This window comes from Lytechinus pictus, chromosome 5 (assembly GCF_037042905.1).
Source record: "Lytechinus pictus isolate F3 Inbred chromosome 5, Lp3.0, whole genome shotgun sequence".
Taxonomy (NCBI): Eukaryota; Metazoa; Echinodermata; class Echinoidea; order Temnopleuroida; family Toxopneustidae; genus Lytechinus; species Lytechinus pictus.
The window spans coordinates 8,253,240-8,278,550 of NC_087249.1; the positions used below are offsets into that span (position 1 = coordinate 8,253,240).

Below are 25,311 nucleotides of genomic sequence, written 5' to 3' on the forward strand. Positions count from 1 at the left end.
ATGTTACTTGGTTGCTAATTTATTTTGTAATCATCCTGGATATCTCCTAAATAGAGTCATTTCATTAAATTCTGTTGAAATGAATATTCTTGAGCTTCACTCGTCACACACATTATTTATGTTCTTTCTGTATTTTCTTTTACAAACAGGTGCATCTTCAAGGTCCAAGAAGAAGGCTGTAAGCGATGGATCTGGACAGAAAATCTCCGTCATTGCGAGCAGTCCAGTCTTTCCTAATGCCACAACATCTCAGGGGGAGAAGATCCATTCCATCTCTCCAAATGTACCAGGCAGTTCTTCGTACGCAAGTCCCTTTGATTTCCCTTCTTCGAGGCAAGATGGTGGATTGGTAACGACTGCAGGAGCCGCACCGGTGTACACTCCAAGCATGACCACTGGTTTCACACCACAGGCAAGTGCAGCTTATACTCCTGCAAGTTCAGCAGTTTATAATCCTACTGCTGCAGCTACGACGTACAGTCCTGCAACCTCTGCAGTTTATAATCCAACGGCGGTAACAACCACGTACAGTTCTACTGCCGCACCTTACACTCCTGTTGTGACAACCCCGTACAATCCAGCATCATCTGTTGCTTATTCTCCTGTTGCAGCAGTGACAAGTGCATATGTACCTGTTGCTTCATCTACTGTGCAGGCATACTCTACAGACGCAACAGCACCACCAGTTTATACCCCAACCGCTCCATCCGTCGCACAGTCTTATACACCTACCGTTGCTGCACCAGTTGCAGGATATTCCTCAACTGTTTCTTCTGGAGCCCCAGGTTATGTACCACCTGTTCCTGCTACAGTAGCTCCAGTATATGCAGCTCCAGATCCTGCACCTAGTCCTGCATATACACCAACGAGGCCTGCAGTGAATCCTGCATATACGCCAACAGCCCCTGCAGCAACCCTTGCGTACACACCAACAGCTGCAGTTCCTGCACAACCTGCATACACCCCTATTGCCTCATCAGTATCACCAGCATATACCCCAGTTGCATCCACAGTAACTACGGCTTATGCGGTGACCACACCATCAGTTACACCATCCTATCCAGCTCCTGGCTCTACAATATCATCTGTTTACACACCAGATCCTTATAACCAGCCTGTACCAACATCGACAGTGAGCTCTGTAGGATACAACACTAATGATGCCACAGGTTACAATTCATCAACAGAATCAGCATACAATCCTGTAAATGTCTCGTACAACCCACCAGCGCCTTCTGCGTACACTCCTCCAGTTGCGACCCCAGCACCTGCATCAGCTCCATCATACACACCCCCAGTGGCATCAACCTATGAGCCAACACCTTCAACTACCTACGCCCCTTCATACAACCCGCCTCCTCATGAAAGAAGCGCCCAACCGTCCTATGGGCAGTCATATTCAAACACATATACAAGCAGTTCCGAAGAGGGTAATGCCTATGATCCTTCACAGTCACAGTATAATTACAACAGTGCGCAAAAGCCTTTGCCATCTAGAGACTTTGATTATCCAACCCAACAGGCCAGGGACTCTGATGTCACACGTTCCGGAACACCTCTCAGGGATGAACAGCTGTCACAAGCAGAAGGGCCCTTGTCATCTGACCCAGCAGCAGATAACTCATACTATCCTCCCCAAATATCGTCAGAGTACAGAAATACTGTCCCTCAGCAGAACGTAGCACCCGTTGTTCCAGCCAATCCAATGCAGTTCCTGACAAAGTTGATCAGTAGTCGTAATGTGCCTGCAAACCCTGATAAACCCACAGACTTCTTGAGTACCCTGAGCAGTCTCTCAGGAGCACAGCTAAATGTTGTAGAGCTTCAACAAAGAGAATCTCCACCGCCACCTCCTCCTCCCCCTGTCCGTAAACTCCCTCCCAAACTGTTAGACGATGAAAGGACAAGTGGAAAACGCGTAACTTCTACAAATGCTTTCAGCAAAAGTAGGGAGTCTGAGAAAGCGGACAGACCGGAAGAGATGGAAGAAGAAGAAGATGATGAAGAGTACCTGACTCCAGAAGAAAAATCCAAACTTGACAAAGCCAATAAATCTTTTGGTATTGGTCAACTGATGTTACAGCTAGCTGACAAAGGAAATGAAAAAGAAGAAGAGAAAGAGGTGGAGGAGGAGAAGGAGGAGGAAGAGGACATGCCTGTAGAAGAGGATTTTGATTTTCCCTTATCAAAGGACAAAGATGAAAGATTTCCTGAAACTCCTGAGGAAGAAACCAGGCATGGTTCTGGTGACTATGCCAAGCTACCCCCTGCACCACAATTCTTGATAAAGCCAAGGAATACTCCTGTAGGTTCATGGATACCTCAACATGCTACACCTAAAAAGCCTGTGGTTCTCTGTAAACCAGGGATACCCTTGTCTGTATCACCTCCACCACCTCCACCTCCACCACCACCTTCGTCAGCAGCACAACCCCAGCCAGTTGTGCCATCAGGTCCTGCAACGAATGCAGTAGCGGTTCCAGCAGTCCCGCTTGCTGCAATGCTGCTACCTCCACCACCCCCTGTGACTGAAGATCCACCACCACCACCTCCTCCACGTCCAGCACAAGTACAGACACCAACAGCACTTGCTGGGCAAGCTCCAACAATACTCAAACCTGTGGTCAATGTTCCGGCAGTTCAACCTCAAGGAATCGCTGAAGAGACTGATCGTAGGCCAAATCTGCAACCCCGATCACAAGCTACCAATCATACTAGTGTCCAAAGACAAATCTCTTCAGGACAACCTATTACAGTTGTTCGTCAGCTTTCAGATCCTTCTCCTAGTCCTCCTGCCCAGCCGATAAGATCAATCATACATGATCGCACTTCGGATGTTCAAAGAATATCTGTGGTGGGTAATACACGGACTCAAGACTATGATGAGCCAAGACCTGTACCTGTACTCGGACAGTCACTCAGGATACGGGGACCAGTTCCAGGACCTCCACCTGGACCACCTCCACCAACTGCTAGACAATTGTCAGGATCAGGCATTAGAGCTCCAGGACCTCCACCTGGCCCGCCACCAGTCAGTGCAAAGAGAATGTCAAATAAGGAATCTGCACCTACTGGTACTGCACCTGATGAGCAGCAGGATACTCCTCAGAGCCCTGAACCTTCCAAGAGTTTGGATTCAATGCCGATTAGTTCCATACCTAGTTTAGTTTCGCCCACAATGCTTAACCCGCTGAAGCGGGTGAACCCTACCCCAGAGGCCTCATCACCATATCCAGAAATTACTGAAGCGAAGCCTCTTAGATCTATTCTTAAACGCTCCAAACCCACTTCTCAACCTGAACCATCTCCTGTAGATGTGGATTACCGTAAAGATTCACAAATACCCGTATTGGGTGCACAGCCTCGTTCACTTTCACAGGACTATTCCACAGATTCACCTATTCAGGTTCTAGGTTCCAAGCCACCCATACCCCAATTATTTCCTCAAAGTGATGACTTTGAATCATCGGACTCTAAAATATCTGTGGTGGGTGCTGCAGGCCAGCCCGGAAACATCAGCCCAAGATATTCCCAAAGACCCCCTTTTCCTAGAGGAGGACCAAGATCACCAGAACATAGAGTGCCAGGACCCAACAGGTACAACAGAAGCCCAAGTCATGATCAGAATTACTCTGAGAGGCCCGTTATCCAGAGGGACTATGGACATGGTAAACGGCAACAAGAAGACTATGACCATAGACAGCCTGCTGGCGACCAGGTAATGACCATCCAGACACTGGGTAGTGATCGTCCTCCTGCCTTTCAGGATAAATACCATCGTGGTCCTCCAGAACAGAGACATCAGTATGAGCCTGAACCTAGACACTTTGATCGTCAGTATCGCCCCGAGATGAGACCAAGGGGCTATGGTCCAAGACCTCATGGGCAGTTCAGACCAAGTTTCAGGGGTAGGTCCCCGCAGTTTCGTCCAAGACAGTCATTCTATTATTAATGTTTATTTTTTGTATCTGTACATGTTCCTTTTTTTATATCAATGATGTACAACTATAGTGTACACTTATATTGCATATGTTTAGCCTCTGTACATGGACAAACATGTATGTTTGATCAAGTTTTCTTTTTTGAAAATAATTTACTCTTGCAAACACTTCATACATCTGCACACTTGTTTTACAAAAGGTGCTGCAAGAAAATATTTGCTATCAATGGCAAATGCGTGTATCAACAATTTCAATTGACAGATCCCTCAAAACTGGTAATCAGCTTTCAGTTTCCATGTTGCAAGTTACAGGCCCAATTAATCACAATTTTTCAATCAATCGCATGACTTGTGATAGGCTCTTACGATTGATTTGCAATTGGTTGCATATTTCTTGCAATACCTCTCAGGGCCACCGCACACCTTACGACTGGTCAACGATCCGATTTTGCAACAAATTGCATTTTGCTCATTTTCAGAAAATGTGAATAAAAAGTATCTCTTTATCTAAGCTGACCATTTTGAGGTGTTTAATTATTGTTTTATTGGCCCAAACTTGGAGTAGTGTGTGCGCAGCGCTTTGTCACCGAAAGGAAAAGGCGCGAATTAAATGACATTTGGATTGGTTCAAATTGACTGAGAGAATACTAATGTAAAAATTTTTGATGATTGTAAGCTTTCAATTTGGAGTAAAGGCCAAATAAGATCCAAATCGTAGCCAATCTTATGATTGCTATGGCGTCATTACGACGAGATATTAATCTTTTTATTCTAATAAGGATGAAAGCATATTCACAGATTTGAAGTATTCGTAAGGTGATTTAGAACATTACTCAGTAAGATATTCCATGTCTCAATATTAGCAGGAAATTCTACTACGTTTTACTCCAAAATTGGGTCGCAGGCCAATCGTAAGGTGTGCAATGGCCTTTAGACATACAACCTTGGCGAAAATCATGATGAGTTTAATATTTGGTTTAATTTTAAGTGCAATTTTTAAAGTTTAGTGTTGCTGTTGGTATCTTCAATTTATGTAGATGCTCAAAATGCCTAGAAATGATTACACAAGACGTAATTCTTTATCGTTTTCATCATGAAGAGATCCTTGTTATTTGCTTATTGGTTTGGTTTTGAAATATATTAGTATATTTCCACTCTCTTTTGCTTCTGTTTGCACATGCCTCCCTTGCATGTTTTTTATCGATTGTTCCAAAAGATTTGACAACTCCTTGTGTAAGATAGAATTAAAAACCACAGGGATAGGTTATATTCCGAATGGAAATGTGCGAAATTTGTCAAGAAAAATTAGTTTTGAATTTGCCCATTGCACTTTTATTATTAGATATTTGAATGGAGATCATAGAGCTGAATTATTGCTATGGAATGTAAATGTGTTTGATTTGCAAATAACATGTGTCAAGAAAGCAGATCTTATATAGATTGATAGAGTTCTGAATTTTGATTACATTTTTTCAATTTTAGAAAAGAAAAGAGAGTTAAGGTACAGTTATATTTTTGCTTCAGGTAGTTTCCAAGAGCACATGATGATATTGAAGGCCTCGACAGCTAATTCTGTGAATTATGTAAATAATTATTTTTATATCATGGGTGACTCTTAAGTCTCTTAAGCATTGTTCATGTATAACAAGACTAAATTCAGCAACATTTTTTCATAGTGTTAAGAAATGATGAGACAAATTGTCCCACTTCTGCTAATAAATGACCACTTTATCTCTCAAGTCCCAAGAACTGTCCAAAGTACATGCAAAAACTGGTGACATCATTAGATGATCTCATTATGTCATGATTCACGTTACATGATGCCATGATGTCATGAGTTTGTTAAATTTTGGCTACTGGATTGTGTATTTATGGATTATAAATTGAAGTGGCTTTTAGATTCACTTTATTTTGTAAAATTAGCTTAAAAAGATAATAAGGTGAAATGTATTAAGCAGAAAGTGGAACCGATTCGATGAAAGATTGGAAATGTCTTTGTGTTTTAGAATGATGCAAATTTTTGTGTTTGCATCATTCTAAAACAATGATGCAAGTTTTTTCTTCAGATAAACATTTGGTAAAACTATTGAATGGAGATGATCAACATCTTTATGGTACTATATTAGGCAGTTTTGAGGTTCACAATTTTAATGTTCAGTACACACTAAATTGATTGGAGGTTATGGTACATGCATGTATGATATTTATAACCTAAAGGTGTATTAGACTCGAGGGTATGATATCTTGTTAGATTTTAGAGATACTGGCCCCCACAATGAATGCATTTTAAACAGAAGAAAATCACATGAGATCAGTGGAGGTTGAGGGTTAATGGGCAAGTATTAGATAGGGTAAGCGTAAAACCCTACACACACTAAATATATAGAACTTTATCTGAAATTGTATTGTTCTGTTTTATAAGACGATGATGTCGGTCCTGATGTTAAATCATCCTTTACTCATCTTCAGGAAATAAGGAAAATGGTGTTTAAATGCTTTGTCACATGTATGTCCTCAACTAATCAATTTATGGATAGGATGCCCTTCACATAAACCTGTTTATTTACCCCCACCCCCACTTCAATATTTAGAATGTGCTAAAAGAATGTTTAAGCTAATGTCTTTATCTTAAAGCCCAGCGCACACTACATGATCTGACTTAAAAACAACTTTCTTTTTGCATCGATACAAAAATTGAAGAAGTGAAGTTATTTTATTTGAAGTTCGGCACAATGCCAGGAATACTAATATCAGAATTCTGCTTTGCTGCAACCTTATGGTCAGAAATAATTCCAAATCAGCTTCAAGTCACAGCTGAAGATGATGTAATTACGATTTGGAATTGAATTAGCTGTTATTCCTACAGAGAGGCTTGAAATAGACTAATTTTTATTTGGGAACTCAGACCACTATTCGATACTTTGATCGTTAAGATTATCTAGGTTGGAATATTCATATCAAATGCTATTACTATTTCTTTGAAAATCGGATCGCAGCGTAATGTGCACCGGGCTGAAAACACCTTATAAGATTGTATTAGTCATACATATATTTTGTATATATTGCCAGCTACAAACAGATTCGTTGTTTCACACTTATCACTTTCCAACAATAACACTTATGGAATTGTCAGCCCTAGTAAAAGACTGATTTGATGATTAATGGTGTCTTTGATGTAATAAGACTGGGAGTAAAAGAATTTCGAAGTGAACCAGGGAAACTACAGTTATCCTTTACTGAATATACATGTAATTTTGGGATGAAGTTCTAACCAAGAGAATCTACATTGTGGACAGGTGTCCGTATTGCGCAAGTAACCAATAGTTTTCATCATATTTATCGTATATAATCCTATTATCAAGGGTCAGATGATTTGCCTTTAATTTCTCCCTCATTTTATACCTATTTTGCAGCTGCTTTAAGGCTACATTGCGGATAGGACCCCTGATAAAATATGTTAATATTACCAAAATATTTCGGGAGGCAATCTCCTACGTTGCTCTTACATGCCAAACTGCAAATTTTGCAGCTTTTTGCAAATAAATCCTTTTTTCGGATATCGCTAATTGAGCTATCATCTTGCTGTCACACAGTTATCTTTGTGACAGAGATGAACGAGGATCTCCTCTTTTTTTTGGGGGGGAGGGAAGTACTAATTTTGTAGATTACAGCATTCTTGCACATCCCTGGTCATATATTCCTCAACCAAGATACTGCAATATTGTTGCAATGTTATGGTATTTTGAGGCATATATGAACATGTTATGAAAAGTGTACTCTGCATCAGGACCATAATATTGCAGTATTGGCGTATAAATGGATGGGAACATGGTGCAGTCGGTTAAACAGATAACAGTGAGCGTGTGAGGTGTTTGCCTGTGTGAGAGAGAAAGACAATCTTTTTTACTTTGTAACTATAAAAGAAATTGTTTTGACTTGATGACTATAAAAGAAACTTGGGAACTTACACATATCTGCCTATTGACTGGAAGGATGGTCCTGTGTAATCAAAATCATTTATGAATAATAGTGGTAAACCAGTCCTTGTTTTAATCAATGAAGTTTATGAATACTATGGTACACGCACATTTTACTTGTCCAGATTTGGGGTTTTTAGAACTGGCAGATATGTGTGTAGGTCCTTGTAACATGAAAAGATGCAATCAATTTATAAAAATTTGTTCAATTTTTGATAATGGTACAACATTTTGGCTAAGGCTTTACAAATTAAAATCAGTTGTACAGCTGATTGCATCTTTTTTTGTGATAGGGACAATTCCCTATACCACTTCCGAACTGCATTCATCTGTGTTCATTAAGGAATTTATAGTGTGGAGGCATTCAAGTGTGATTTTTGGCTAATAGTGGCTAATTATAATGCCATCTCAAATAATGAAACATTCAGAAGGTAAATTCCAGAATAACCTATGACCAAGCTGGACACAATGTAATCGAGAAGAAAGTCCACATGATTAGAAAATATATTTTGACTTGGATAAACCATTGTCAAAATGGGGAATAACTTACATTGCACTGGCCATGGCCGTCAGCGCAGGAGATTCTCTTTTGTGTTTAGGGGGGACGCAACAATAGATGTCCCCCCTAGGAATAATCCTTTGCACTTATATTTTAATAAGCCCCCCCCCCCCCCCCCGAAAAAAAAATGCGTGGTTAGCACATGATGTTGCTTTATTCTCAATGATGAGATGTTTTTCTTTTTTAAGGGGAAATGGAAAGGGAAAAAGCAGATAATGGCGGCAAAAAAAAATGATATAGCATATACTAAGCAGAATCAATATATTTATTAATTTTGAAAAAATAGACATTGTTCATTATTACCTTTCAAGGGAATCTGATCATATATAGTTGTCCTGGGTTTCTCACATCCCCTCCCCCCCCCCCATTACAAAAAATTAAAAGTCAGCCCCACTTTCAGAACTAATATTTTAACAATGTAGGCCTACTTGCAACTTGCAAGCCCCCCAAAAAGGATAATCAAAATTCTCTTTTTGGGCGGAGACTCAAAGAACTCTATAGGAAAATGACTGTTGCCATTTTAAGTGAAAGTGGTGGAAATAGCTTTTCCCTTATTTTTTGCTTATTCACTTGGATAATATAAATATCAAGCCCACTGTGGGCCACTCATTAAATTAAGTCTGTTATGGCAGAAGCTTCCTGAATATTATTCATGAACAAATTTAGAAAACATCAATGTTTGCCAATTTGAAGCATTTTCCCCATAATCATGCCAGAATTGCCTTATGGAACTACATTTTAAAAAAACTTTTTTTCAAAATGTCCAATGCCGAGTTTTGTTGATGTTAGAAATAAAAATACCTAGGGTCATCCTTTGTTAGACCCCCTGGATAAATCATTAGATTTAATTTAATTCTATCAAAACGGAGAATAAAATTGTGTGAATAACAGTGATTTAAAAGGAAATGTGAAAATAATTCAATTGTCTGTTAGAAGAAATACTGCAATGCAAACATATCTCATCATGAAAATTATTGTGTAAACGGTAATTATCTAATGGGCTTATCCTGATAATAAGTGGGACCTCGTGGTATAGTTGTTATGACCCTTGTCTTTCGATCTTAGGGACGTGGGTTCGAGTCCTAGCCGTGGCATGTTTTCCTTCAGCACGAAATTTATCCACATTTTGTTGCACTCAACGCAGGTGTGGTGAATAGGTACCTGGTAGGAATTTCTTCCTTGAAACAGCGTAACAGCTGCTCTGCCAGGGTAATTATGCTGCATTACAGCAGAGCGCTTTGAGACTTGGTGAAGAAAGTGTTAAGCGCTATATAAGCAAGTATTATTATTATATTAATAAGTGTGAACATGGAATTATAAATTAGGCCCATACAAGTCTGTTTAATGCTAAAAGATTAAAAAGCTAGTGTGAATGCATGGGTCTCTGATCGCATCTTTTAATAATCAAGAAAAGCTAGTGTGAACATGGGCAAATTTATTTGGATTTTTAAAGATATTTCGATTGAGTTTATTCTTTAGAGTGAACCTCTGAATGGATATTTTATTTACTTCAAGGACATTAGGGTCACCATCTTCATCACATATGGATCGGGGTGAACGTGGCAAGCTTTGAAATTTCTTTTCAAAGACCTTAATGAATTATACTCCTGAAATGAAACAAGGGTTTTTTATATACAGTGTGTCCCAGAAAAAAAAACGAAGCCAAGGATTATCAACGATTTATCCTATCTTGATCACAAATACAATAGATAAATGACCTATCATTGTAAAGCTTAGAGTCTCCTTTCATCTGCTACAACTTGAATGATTCCTCATACATGCATGGGTGTTGTGATATCTTTGGGGCAATAAATACCCCAAAGATATCACAGGTGAGTTAAACATTTTGAAGAAAGGATATAAAAACTTGTTTGACAGAGAGTACAGTGTATCTTTAATTTATATATTTTTTAATCCTGTCTATAAAAACACTACAGTGATCCATATTTGCTCTTTAATATGATACATCAATCAAAGAAAATATGCAAGGAATAACAGAGTTCTGTTTCTTTGAATTTAATGCAATTTATGATAAAAGAAATATGAATTGCCTACTGTAGCTTTTGTTAACAGACTTTATGCATGGCTAATTGCTAACAAAAAGGAATGTTGAGTAAGCCTGCAAAGCATCTTAACCAGATGAAAGAGCATATACTCTGATCATTTGGGTAGTATGATAAAGCATTGATAATTCTCAGTTTACTTCTTAGACTCTGTATTGTAATAATGATAATAATAATAGGCATTTATATTGCGGCATAATCTCTTCCGTGGTGCTTTGTTGTTATTATTATTACCCCGACTTTAGCTCGAGCTGCCTTTCAGCACTCAGTGCATTCAACGAATTAATCCTGCTGGGTACCCATTCACCTCGCCTGGGTTAATTGCAGCACAATGTGGATAAATTTCTTGCTGAAGGAAATTAGGCCATGGCTGGGATTCGAACCCACGACCCTCTGTTTCAAAGTCAGAAGACTTATCCACTGGGCCACACAACACTCCATATTTACAGATAATGGTCATCTCATTTTTCATAACAAAGCACCATCTGACGACCCTGTCATAAAGGCCTCACACCACTGGGTTACATTTCTATAGAGAAGCCACACAGGTCAGCTTAATTATTATCAACAAAATTGATGAATATGGTCCACAATTTTCAATTGAAAACAACCTATTGTCTGTACCTCTAATTTATTCATTGAACTTAATCAATTTCGAGACTCGTGTGAAAGTCCCAATTTCGCTAATGGCTTGGATGAGAGTGGTGAGGTGATAAGTCATACATTTTTTTTTTGAAATAGTCTGGAATACAATGGATAGATGAATGGCATAATAGATTTTTGTGTATCCCTATCACATTTAAAAAAATATATATTTTATGCAGTAGGCAAGTAATATTTCAGATTAGCATTTTGAAAATTAAGAGTCCAATACACCAACCGGTTGATACCTTGTTACTGTCAACAGAAAAGAAACAGTCAAATGCAAGACACAAAACAGATTCCTCTTTATTAAACTGGATTAACTTTCTAACACAAAGTTTCTTAGCAAAATGATTAGGAATAAGTGCTTCTTCACTATTAAACAAGTCCTTTGTGAAATGAAATGGAGAGAGGTGTGGGCGTGTCCCCGGCCACTCCCTTCGAATTACGTCCAGCAGCATACCTCGGTTTCTTTTTTTTTCCTGAGACGCAGTCTACACTTACTAGTAATCACCCAAAAAAAATGTTGAACTTGTGATATTCAAGGACATGAATGATAGGAGTGAGCACAAATGAATAATTAAAGCGTGGAGAATGGACCTGGTACTGTTGTGCACCCGGAGATTCAACGACGCGTTAAGGCGGCGTTGGTGACGCTTTTGGCCATCTGACGCATCACGAAGAGTATCGTACTAATGTCGTAAGCGGGCGGTCAAGTTCTTTTGTGACTTACCTCGTCGAAAAATGTATTTCCTTCTCTGTCTGTAAATTGGGGCAAGGGGAAGAGCCCCCCCCCCCCCCCCTTCGGACGAGCTTGGGAAATCAGTTGGCATGGAATTAAGCTTAAAAATCAAATCGAGTGACGCAAGAAATGTGGGTCCGTTCCAATAAACAAATTTAAATTTGCCATTACCGTAATAACAATAATGGGAACAAAGCCCAATCAGCGATTAAAACCTGATTTCCATGGTACAAGTATTTACCACAGTGACAACGTTTTTTGTAATTTCTTCATGACATGATCCTGAATCACATTGTGCACAAAGAGATTCTATTGGCGCAAGGCTCCGTCAGTGACGTTTTGACCATCTGGCGCACATCGTGAGAGAGAGCGTCCAAATTTAAGCCGAGGAAACACTTTCCATTTCTCTGCAGGCCAGGATTGGACAAGTCAACCCCTCCTCCCCCGACGGACGTAGGGGCGTCACCTAAAAAAACGAGTGAAAGAAAAGGAAAAGGTCACGTGCCAGATCAGGTTGCTTGGCGCAACAGTAATGTTACTATCATTGTGCGCAACAGAACTCCTTTATGAGGTTGCCCCTATTTTCGTTTTGATATTGATTCCAGTACATAAACTATAAACAGTCTTCTGATGAGCGATGTTGACAGTTGTGAATTAAATCTGAAATGAAATTTGCATATACATCCGCTATTCATTTATTAAAAAAAAGAAAAAAATATGTTAATATGGCGCTGAACTTTGGATTGATGACATGCTTAAGTTTGTGCGATACTTGGGCCTTGGACATTGAAATTTGTTGCGAGAATAATTATGAAGAAAAAAGAAAACAACGAATCTACCTAGATCAGTAGGCCTGTATACCGATCGCGGACCGATCGACATTATTTTGTTCCAGCGGGGGGGGGGGGGGTATGGGTCCGTTTCCATATGGCATGTGCTGCGGTACGAAACACGAAATTCAAGGTTGGGACATACAAAATTAAAATTTATGTTAACTGTATATATTTTGTGTGTCAATTGTTTTTGCCAACGATAATCTTTTTACGGGGCTTGTCAGAACCAACTTTTTTTTTGTTTGATGATAGAGAAATTCTTGAATGAAACATGTTAATTTACAATAAATTGCACATGTTCAAGGAGGATGTCTGACATTGTCGATGGGAAAACTTTTAACTTCTTGAGTGAAACTTAATTAACTTATATATTTTACTTAACTTCCGACTTCGATTAGATTTTCAGTGTCATGTGCCTATTTGAATATTTTACTCAAGTCACCATGTTTCTGGGCTTGACTTGTTGAAGCCTCATAATTCCCGTTCATCTTTAAATGGAAGTTTATTGCAAATATATTCCGTGTTTAAACAGCAACTCCGCTTTGACTTTTATTCAACGCATACACTTAAAGGGAAATTGTATCTATTTTTGTTACTCTCATACCGTAATTAACCATTTCAAGTCTAATCATGATTGGGTTTTTTCCGTTTCGGAGAAATTTCTTTCATCATGCACAATTTTGTTTGTAAAGCAACCGTTCCTTTTTTGTGAGTATTGTTTTCGGGAATAGCACTATTTGTTATATTGTGTCAAATTCAATTATTATTTTTCAAACAACCCATTCAATATCGGGACCTCGTCCCCTTCTGCGGACCAAAATAGGTCTTAGGTGCTTGGTTATTGAAAGTTTTGTTGGTACATAAGCATTTCTATTGCAACGGTGTTCTGTTTTTATACCACAATATATCCTGGCTAAATTAGGAATCCTTCCTGTGGTTGTTTCTATCTTTTACCCAATTTTAAGTTGCTTGGAATTAATAGAAAATTAACAAACTGCATATTATGAAAGTCTTACACAGCAACAACGAGACACAAATTTATATTCAGAAATAAATAACTCTATTTTGTGGTACATCCATTGGTGTTCACACTGCTCAACGAATAATTTTGATTGAAATTTCGATACACTCTAAAAATATTGGCTAAAATGCTCCATGAGAGTAATTATATGTCCAACCAACATTGGGCATTTCTTTGGGGCATTTTCGTTTATCCAGTGTGATGAAAATTTAGCCCATTCTGAAGTAATTGCTGCTTATTTTTTTAACCTTACTGGACAATATGCTTCCCGCATTGGGTAAAATACTGCCCCAAATTGGTTGGACACATAATTACCATCGTGCTGGTTAGAATTTTACCCAATATCCGCTTCAGTAATTGGTAATATAAAACATGATGATTTGAATCGTCAACATGTCAATTCATTGTTGATATGCACTGTGTACTGTGATGCACTGGAAAACTTCTTTACTGTCACTTCTATTAAAACGTCATTTTTGTTACATTTATGATAATAATATTGGCCTGTATAGCCGCGTTTTTACACATAGACTCTGGAGTTATTGATAGCTCCCGGCCTGTATAGACCTTCCTGATTTATTTTACAATTACGCAAGCATTGCGAGTGTAAACCATGGATGTAGATATCTCCATGTGTAAACTGATCGTTTACATCTAATCACATGATTTCCCTTCACAAATTCCGCACGGTCTCCGTCCGGATTGGGATTTTTTTTTTAGTAGAGTGGAGTCCTACAAGTTAACAAAATTGTGAGATCGTAGCTAATCCATAGGTGTGTCGTACGACCGCATAGCAGTGACTGCTCGGGAGTCGCACGGTTTCACTGCGACCCCATACGATCTCTACCGGATCTCTATACATCCTCTTTGCCTCCTCTGCAAAGTCAAAATGGCACAGTGACCATGGAAAATATCCCGGGGGCCGGGGGGGGGGGCCACTTACATTGACGAGTGGATACCATGCGCGACCAAAAAAACGCGTAAAAGGATGTCTTTTTTAAGATAGGGCACGTTACGTACGTAACGTAATAAGGGTGTCAAAACACTAAAATAAAAATGAAAAAAGGGTATCTATTTCGGTAGGAAAGCTACGTGTTTAGGGTCAAATTTGCGAGGGTATAAAAAAATCAAGACTAAAATGTTTTATGAAGGATGTACTTTTTGCCCCAGGAGTCAACACTACGTGTTTAGAGTACGATTTGCGCGAGTTGGGCTGTACTAAACCCAATGATGTAGGTAAAGGTAAAACCGACGTCCGTGACGAAATATCGCTGTACTTGTTTAGGGGTTCAATTCAGGGAATAATTGACAATAGTATCGTTTTGTTTCCAATACTTGTTAAGGGTTGGGTTTCACACGCCAATACTTGTTAAGGGGTGCATTTTCAGAATGTGGAAAATACGTGTTTAGATCTCATGGTCGCGCATGGTATCCACTCGTGAATGGAAGTGCCCCCCCCCCCCCCGGGGGGGGGGGAATATACACTGTCGGCCCCTTTATCGTAGAATGTGATGACGCCTCGTCTCTTATTTGCAAAGTCACCATATTTGACAAATGTAAAAAATAAATAAAATAAAAAATGGTCTACTCTCTCTATATATTACATCTTACTTTGATCTGTTGATGCAATGATAAATGTTGTGCTTAATTGTATAATGTTAAGTAACTTGATTTGCTAATATAATTGTACATAATTATTTTTGTGTCTTTTCGTACCTCCCCCTGAATGTAACTCATTATATTCGAGTGTATTATATCTTGTATATTAGACAGCATTGATTAATTCGATTAATATTCAAAAGCGTTGAGTATTTGAAATTTACATTGAAGATATTGAAATAATGCGTGTATATACTGTATAAAGTATTTATATTGAGATATTTTTGTATTAAAATGGATTGAAACCATGCTGATGAGTTTATGATTCGTTTATTGTAAATCTATCCCCCCCCCCCCCTGTACCCACGAGATAACGAAGTTGGGATATAGGTTTACCCTGCATTTTTATTCTGTTAAAGAGGGTCAATATCATATTGCGCTGAAAGGCTTTTTAATAATAATTCTTAAAAAAAATATAAGAGTCATGGTTGCTTCTTTTCTTCTTCTTCTCCTTCTTCTCCTTCTTCTTCTTCTTCTTCTTCTTCTTCTTCTCCTTCTTCTTTTATTCTTCTTTCATCTACCCCCTCTACGATTTTATTGTATCGATTATCGCAAGTTCATTCATTTCATAAACTGATTTACTTTTTTCTTCAATAATGTTACGTATTATTTTGTGATCAGACACCGCCTCACCATGCACCTATGGGTCCATGCTTTCCACCAACTTTTAGGTCAATGCTCGCATCCCAATTTTGAGTCCACTGAGACAATATTTGTTTAATAGCGCCACCTCTCACTATAGCAGCAGGAGTAATTTTGTCCAAGACGTCTGAAAAATGACTGATTTGCAACCCCTTTTTGTAAGACATGAATGGACGAAGATTTGAAATCCAAGCTGTAAAATAACAATGTTAATTTAAGGGCACCGCCATATCGTTTAGAATTCCGTGTGTCGCTGGCTGCAGCATTGGGACAACCATGCGGTCTGCCTTCTGAATGCTCTCGAGTTCAGATTTAAATTTGCCATTACCGTAATAACAATAATGGGAACAAAGCCCAATCAGCGATTAAAACCTGATTTCCATGGTACAAGTATTTACCACAGTGACAACGTTTTTTGTAATTTCTTCATGACATGATCCTGAATCACATTGTGCACAAAGAGATTCTATTGGCGCAAGGCTCCGTCAGTGACGTTTTGACCATCTGGCGCACATCGTGAGAGAGAGCGTCCAAATTTAAGCCGAGGAAACACTTTCCATTTCTCTGCAGGCCAGGATTGGACAAGTCAACCCCTCCTCCCCCGACGGACGTAGGGGCGTCACCTAAAAAAACGAGTGAAAGAAAAGGAAAAGGTCACGTGCCAGATCAGGTTGCTTGGCGCAACAGTAATGTTACTATCATTGTGCGCAACAGAACTCCTTTATGAGGTTGCCCCTATTTTCGTTTTGATATTGATTCCAGTACATAAACTATAAACAGTCTTCTGATGAGCGATGTTGACAGTTGTGAATTAAATCTGAAATGAAATTTGCATATACATCCGCTATTCATTTATTAAAAAAAATAAAAAAATATGTTAATATGGCGCTGAACTTTGGATTGATGACATGCTTAAGTTTGTGCGATACTTGGGCCTTGGACATTGAAATTTGTTGCGAGAATAATTATGAAGAAAAAAGAAAACAACGAATCTACCTAGATCAGTAGGCCTGTATACCGATCGCGGACCGATCGACATTATTTTGTTCCAGCGGGGGGGGGGGGGGGGGGGGGGGTATGGGTCCGTTTCCATATGGCATGTGCTGCGGTACGAAACACGAAATTCAAGGTTGGGACATACAAAATTAAAATTTATGTTAACTGTATATATTTTGTGTGTCAATTGTTTTTGCCAACGATAATCTTTTTACGGGGCTTGTCAGAACCAACTTTTTTTTTGTTTGATGATAGAGAAATTCTTGAATGAAACATGTTAATTTACAATAAATTGCACATGTTCAAGGAGGATGTCTGACATTGTCGATGGGAAAACTTTTAACTTCTTGAGTGAAACTTAATTAACTTATATATTTTACTTAACTTCCGACTTCGATTAGATTTTCAGTGTCATGTGCCTATTTGAATATTTTACTCAAGTCACCATGTTTCTGGGCTTGACTTGTTGAAGCCTCATAATTCCCGTTCATCTTTAAATGGAAGTTTATTGCAAATATATTCCGTGTTTAAACAGCAACTCCGCTTTGACTTTTATTCAACGCATACACTTAAAGGGAAATTGTATCTATTTTTGTTACTCTCATACCGTAATTAACCATTTCAAGTCTAATCATGATTGGGTTTTTTCCGTTTCGGAGAAATTTCTTTCATCATGCACAATTTTGTTTGTAAAGCAACCGTTCCTTTTTTGTGAGTATTGTTTTCGGGAATAGCACTATTTGTTATATTGTGTCAAATTCAATTATTATTTTTCAAACAACCCATTCAATATCGGGACCTCGTCCCCTTCTGCGGACCAAAATAGGTCTTAGGTGCTTGGTTATTGAAAGTTTTGTTGGTACATAAGCATTTCTATTGCAACGGTGTTCTGTTTTTATACCACAATATATCCTGGCTAAATTAGGAATCCTTCCTGTGGTTGTTTCTATCTTTTACCCAATTTTAAGTTGCTTGGAATTAATAGAAAATTAACAAACTGCATATTATGAAAGTCTTACACAGCAACAACGAGACACAAATTTATATTCAGAAATAAATAACTCTATTTTGTGGTACATCCATTGGTGTTCACACTGCTCAACGAATAATTTTGATTGAAATTTCGATACACTCTAAAAATATTGGCTAAAATGCTCCATGAGAGTAATTATATGTCCAACCAACATTGGGCATTTCTTTGGGGCATTTTCGTTTATCCAGTGTGATGAAAATTTAGCCCATTCTGAAGTAATTGCTGCTTATTTTTTTAACCTTACTGGACAATATGCTTCCCGCATTGGGTAAAATACTGCCCCAAATTGGTTGGACACATAATTACCATCGTGCTGGTTAGAATTTTACCAAATATCCGCTTCAGTAATTGGTAATATAAAACATGATGATTTGAATCGTCAACATGTCAATTCATTGTTGATATGCACTGTGTACTGTGATGCACTGGAAAACTTCTTTACTGTCACTTCTATTAAAACGTCATTTTTGTTACATTTATGATAATAATATTGGCCTGTATAGCCGCGTTTTTACACATAGACTCTGGAGTTATTGATAGCTCCCGGCCTGTATAGACCTTCCTGATTTATTTTACAATTACGCAAGCATTGCGAGTGTAAACCATGGATGTAGATATCTCCATGTGTAAACTGATCGTTTACATCTAATCACATGATTTCCCTTCACAAATTCCGCACGGTCTCCGTCCGGATTGGGATTTTTTTTTTAGTAGAGTGGAGTCCTACAAGTTAACAAAATTGTGAGATCGTAGCTAATCCATAGGTGTGTCGTACGACCGCATAGCAGTGACTGCTCGGGAGTCGCACGGTTTCACTGCGACCCCATACGATCTCTACCGGATCTCTATACATCCTCTTTGCCTCCTCTGCAAAGTCAAAATGGCACAGTGACCATGGAAAATATCCCGGGGGCCGGGGGGGGGCCACTTACATTGACGAGTGGATACCATGCGCGACCAAAAAAACGCGTAAAAGGATGTCTTTTTTAAGATAGGGCACGTTACGTACGTAACGTAATAAGGGTGTCAAAACACTAAAATAAAAATGAAAAAAGGGTATCTATTTCGGTAGGAAAGCTACGTGTTTAGGGTCAAATTTGCGAGGGTATAAAAAAATCAAGACTAAAATGTTTTATGAAGGATGTACTTTTTGCCCCAGGAGTCAACACTACGTGTTTAGAGTACGATTTGCGCGAGTTGGGCTGTACTAAACCCAATGATGTAGGTAAAGGTAAAACCGACGTCCGTGACGAAATATCGCTGTACTTGTTTAGGGGTTCAATTCAGGGAATAATTGACAATAGTATCGTTTTGTTTCCAATACTTGTTAAGGGTTGGGTTTCACACGCCAATACTTGTTAAGGGGTGCATTTTCAGAATGTGGAAAATACGTGTTTAGATCTCATGGTCGCGCATGGTATCCACTCGTGAATGGAAGTGCCCCCCCCCCCCCGGGGGGGGGGGAATATACACTGTCGGCCCCTTTATCGTAGAATGTGATGACGCCTCGTCTCTTATTTGCAAAGTCACCATATTTGACAAATGTAAAAAATAAATAAAATAAAAAATGGTCTACTCTCTCTATATATTACATCTTACTTTGATCTGTTGATGCAATGATAAATGTTGTGCTTAATTGTATAATGTTAAGTAACTTGATTTGCTAATATAATTGTACATAATTATTTTTGTGTCTTTTCGTACCTCCCCCTGAATGTAACTCATTATATTCGAGTGTATTATATCTTGTATATTAGACAGCATTGATTAATTCGATTAATATTCAAAAGCGTTGAGTATTTGAAATTTACATTGAAGATATTGAAATAATGCGTGTATATACTGTATAAAGTATTTATATTGAGATATTTTTGTATTAAAATGGATTGAAACCATGCTGATGAGTTTATGATTCGTTTATTGTAAATCTATCCCCCCCCCCCCCCTGTACCCACGAGATAACGAAGTTGGGATATAGGTTTACCCTGCATTTTTATTCTGTTAAAGAGGGTCAATATCATATTGCGCTGAAAGGCTTTTTAATAATAATTCTTTAAAAAAATATAAGAGTCATGGTTGCTTCTTTTCTTCTTCTTCTCCTTCTTCTCCTTCTTCTTCTTCTTCTTCTTCTTCTTCTTCTCCTTCTTCTTTTATTCTTCTTTCATCTACCCCCTCTACGATTTTATTGTATCGATTATCGCAAGTTCATTCATTTCATAAACTGATTTACTTTTTTCTTCAATAATGTTACGTATTATTTTGTGATCAGACACCGCCTCACCATGCACCTATGGGTCCATGCTTTCCACCAACTTTTAGGTCAATGCTCGCATCCCAATTTTGAGTCCACTGAGACAATATTTGTTTAATAGCGCCACCTCTCACTATAGCAGCAGGAGTAATTTTGTCCAAGACGTCTGAAAATGACTGATTTGCAACCCCTTTTTGTAAGACATGAATGGACGAAGATTTGAAATCCAAGCTGTAAAATAACAATGTTAATTTAAGGGCACCGCCATATCGTTTAGAATTCCGTGTGTCGCTGGCTGCAGCATTGGGACAACCATGCGGTCTGCCTTCTGAATGCTCTCGAGTTCAGATAAAATTGAGAGTTCACGCAACCACTACGTAAACGCTTTCTGTGACGTTGAGAATCTATTGTCAGAAGTCCTTCATGACGAAGAAGCCTTTGTCGATAAATCGGTGAATCAAAACGGCAGCGTTGTCCTTGACTCTGGACAAACGACACATTTGAAATTTTTCGTGAGCTCCGAATTATATATAGGACGACTTGCTGTCCCGGTTCACCAATTTCCGACAAAGCCTCAAAGTTGTGCATTGTGATTTGACCGACATTTTCAATAGATTTAAAATGTAAAATTCGTTCCCGTTGCAATCGCGCGAAAACTCACTTTTAGTATACATCTCATTTGGTTAGACTAAAAAGTTACTACTCTCAAAATTAATTCATCCAATGAAACACGATTGAGAAAATCAACTCTTGTTCTCTCTAAACGGTATTTTGCTTCCTGTTTTCCTAATTTTTAGTATAGTGTTATTTCAATTTATTTCATTAAGTATCTTGGGTTGGCGTTTATAAGGCTCGTCCTTTCTTGCCACTGCCCTCACTCATGTTAACTGGATTTTATTGTATATTCGTGTCATCTATCTGTTTATATGTTTGTATATACTTTGTTAATTTCTTTTTATGAGTGAAAAATAAATACGAATTGAATTAAATAGAATTAGTCTTTGAAAATGAACTTTATCCTTAAAAAAACTCACGGATAATTCGTCCTCATAATCTTAACCTAATTCAAAAATTAGATATCACATAGTTCTTGTATATTTTTATTAGTGTGGATTTCATTTTTTCAGTATCGCATGTCCTCTTGATTTTATTCTTATAAGTCGTCGGCTGAAATTTTTTACTGTTGCAATTATTGTTCAAAACATAAATCTTTAATAGAATGAATTAATTAATGGATGAATGAATGCATGAATATGGAAAGAATTATATCAACTAATAGATTCATTTTCTGTATCATATTACTGGATCGGAAACATATAGGCCGACATAGTTAAAAATAAGCCAAATCGAAATAATTACAATTCGAAATGAATAAATTTAGTTGCGGAAATATAAAGTCTGTATTTGAAAAAAAGAGAAAATCATTTCTTTATTTACTTACATATCTATATATTTGTATATTTATTTATTTACCTATTGATTTATGTATTTATGCGTATATTTATCTACTTTATCTATAATGTGCAATATTTCATTTTCGTTCCATAAAGTTTGACTGCTCGCAGCAAATAAGTAAAAGCATTTAAGTATTCCAACTTAATGAACTGGTTATGATTCAAGCAATGGGTGTTTCTTTTTGAATAAATAATAACAATAATAAAATCATATTTAATACAATAAAACAATCTCCTTTATTATATTTTTTTCCAAATATCGAATAAAATAAATAGGAAAGGGATTTTTTTTCTATGTTCTCATTTACATCGTCACTGTACATTGAACAAAAACAAAAAAAACAGCATGATATACATAGAATTCAAAATACAAAAATTGACAACATTATATAAATTTAGCAAGAAAGAATTCTAGATACATGTTCAATAGTAAGCAAACATAATGCCTAAATTGACTTTTCAATCTTTTTTTGCAATTTTTCAAAATTTGTTGAAAAGTTGTATAAGCAGCTAAATTGATTAATACATTAAAGAAAGATATACTGTTGTGTCCATTACCACCGTGTCTACCAATCACAATGTCTTTATAACTTATATCCACATTTTTAATATTCAGATTAATGGTAATACAAAAGTTACTGAATTTTAACCAAAATAGTATAGAATATTGGCAATTATAAAATAAGTGATAATAGTTGTCAAAAGTTTAATATTTAAAACAAAGTGGATATTCTGCCAATTCAAATCGAAACAAATATTCATTTGACATCAAAAGTTTATACAAAAATTTAAAGTTGAATTCAGCTAAACGAAATTCTTTAATGAAAGTAACTTTTTCTTTCCAGATATTGTTCCAAATCAAATTTTCTTTGAAATAAAGTGACAAATATTGTTCAACATTTGGGGTTATAAACTTTTTATCCACAAGAAAATTGTATAATCTTTTAGAAAGCTTAACAGATAAATGTTTACTTTGTTTTATATGTAAAACAGGATCATGGTCCTTCAATTGAAAGTAGCTAACAATTGAATAATTTGAGCAATGTTTATTTGTAACCAAAATGTTTTTCCATTTTTTTGGTATACAATTCCAAATTAATTTCGATTGACATAAATAATATCCTTTTTTGTTTAATTTTGCATGAATACACAGTATATCCAATAGTCCTTCGTTGTTAACAATATCTCCAATAACAAGAATGTCTGATAATACCCATTGCTTCCAAAACAAACACATTTTTTCTAATGCAAAATGTTTTTATTACCCCATAACAACTGTTGCCAAATATCTTCACCTGTATTCTCAAAAGAGGGCTTGTTATTACACATTTTCCAAGCAGTTATACATTGACGATAAAATAATGGAAGTTGTTTCATTTCAGGCATTTGACATTCTTTTTCAAAATACATTTTAAGAACAAGTGAATTCGGTCCAAAGTAATTGAGGTGTAGTTCAGGAATGAACTTCCATCTAAAATTGTGATCCTTGTTTTCAAATACATGCATGTAGATTGTTTAGCCAAACTGTTTTTAGGGCGTTACATTGTAAGACAAAATCAGGCATATTTATCCCTCCTTTTTCAGTTCTACCAATCATTGTTTTTCTTATTATTTTATCATGCCCTTTCCATATAAATTTAAATGTAATTTGTTCAACTTTTTTTATTAATAAGATCAAGCATGGGAAATACAGTCATTAAATAGGTTATATTAGAAAGAATTAAAGATTTTAGTACAGTAACTTTTCCGAAAAATGTTAAATATCGGTATTTCCACAATAATACTTGGTTTTCAATTTTTGTAACTTTTTCTTTCCAATTTTTTTCATAAGCATCAAACATATTTTTACTAAAATACACCCCTAGAGTTTTTATAAACACACTTTTCCAATCAATCCTTTGAAAAAGATTACTATTAAAATTTCCAAAGCTAAAACCCGAGATTTTCGAAACATTTAACGATGGTCCAGTAACTTTGCAAAACCTTTGGACTCTTTCCATTACAGTTTTTAAAGACAGTTCATCCGCTACAAATACTGTGGTGTCATCAGCGAATTGACTTATCTTGATCTCAACTGAATTATTTACATTATTCGTCAAAATAATACCTTTAATGTTATCATTCTTATTCAAATCAATTGATAAAAAATTCGACAACTACTAAAAATAACAGGGCAGACACTGGACAACCTTGTCTTACTCCTCTAGTTAGAGGGAAATAAACTGACTGCCAATTTAAATTCATTATACAACTCTCTGCATCAGCAAGGCTTTTATATAACATGAATTCATTACCAAAATTAAATTTTTCAAGGGCTCTATAAAGAAAATTCCTATTAACTTTACCAAAGGCCTTTTCTAGGTCCAAAAATAAAATAGCCCCCGATTATTCATGTTTTGTCATATAATTTATCACATCATCAATAAGTCTTATATTGTTTCCAATAAAACGGCCTTTTAAGTAGGCATTTTGATCAAGCGAAATACATGAACTTAATACTAGTTTCAATCTATCTGCCAAAACTGATGCCAGTATTTTGTAATCAGTGTTTAAAAGACTGATAGGCCTCCAGTTGGATAGCAAATCTTTTCGTCCCTTTTTATGCAAAAGTGTAATAACAGCTCTATTTTGACTAACTGATAAATTCCCAACTGATAACGAATTGTTAAATAAATGTAATAATATAGCTTTTAAATGATTCTAAAAACATTTGTAAAATTCAAACGTTAAACCATCTGGACCTGGACTTTTACCAAGTTTTGAATTTTGGATAGCTTTATTACATTCATGAATTGTCAGTGTGCTATCACACATTAATTTCTGTTTTTCGTTTAATGAATTTTCTTTGTGAATATTTTCAAAATAATCATTAATATCTTTACTTTCTATATTTTCCGATTTTGAAAAAAGTTCTGAGAAGTAATCCACCTCAGCAGTCAAGATATCGTTTTGACTTATACAAACTTTACCACTGTGTTCCACTTTAAACAAATTCTTCTGTTGATAATTTCATTTTTCAAGACCTAGAAAAAATTTGTTATTACGTTCCCCCTCTTCATACCACTTTATTTTGGATCTCACCAAAGCTCCATGAACTTTATAATCATAGAGATTATTTAGTTCTCTTCGTATTTTTTTAATTTCTTGAATCTGTTTAGCAGATATAATTTTCTGCTTGGTAAGATAGTCAAGTCTTTGTTGTAAATTTAATTGTTTACATTTTGTATTGTTAGATTTATCTATACAAAAATATATTGATTTTTGTTTAACCTCTTTTTAAAATAAATCCCAAAGTAATATTATATATCAGCTACTTGATTATCAATATTTTCCCCAAGGTCTTCTATTAGAGCAATAATGATTTTTTGTATTCAGAGTCTTGTAACAAAGAGTTATTAAGTTTCCATAGACCTTTGCCCTTTCTGAATTTATTGAATTCAATTTTTATAAGAACTGGATTATGATCAGATAAAAATCTCCCTATTATATTGCAATTGAT

General features: G+C 36.8%; 1 protein-coding gene across 1 annotated transcript in view; it reads left to right on the forward strand.

The window, feature by feature from the left end:
- The window catches only part of LOC129261851 (regulation of nuclear pre-mRNA domain-containing protein 2-like), a 35,508-nt gene extending 27,496 nt beyond the window's left edge, over positions 1–8,012 (forward strand). The window contains exon 10 of the mRNA XM_064099752.1: positions 150–8,012. Coding sequence (XP_063955822.1) covers positions 150–3,952 — 3,803 coding nt within the window. The 3' untranslated portion in view covers positions 3,953–8,012. The remainder of the gene's footprint in view (positions 1–149) is intronic.
- Positions 8,013–25,311: the final 17,299 nt, after the last annotated feature.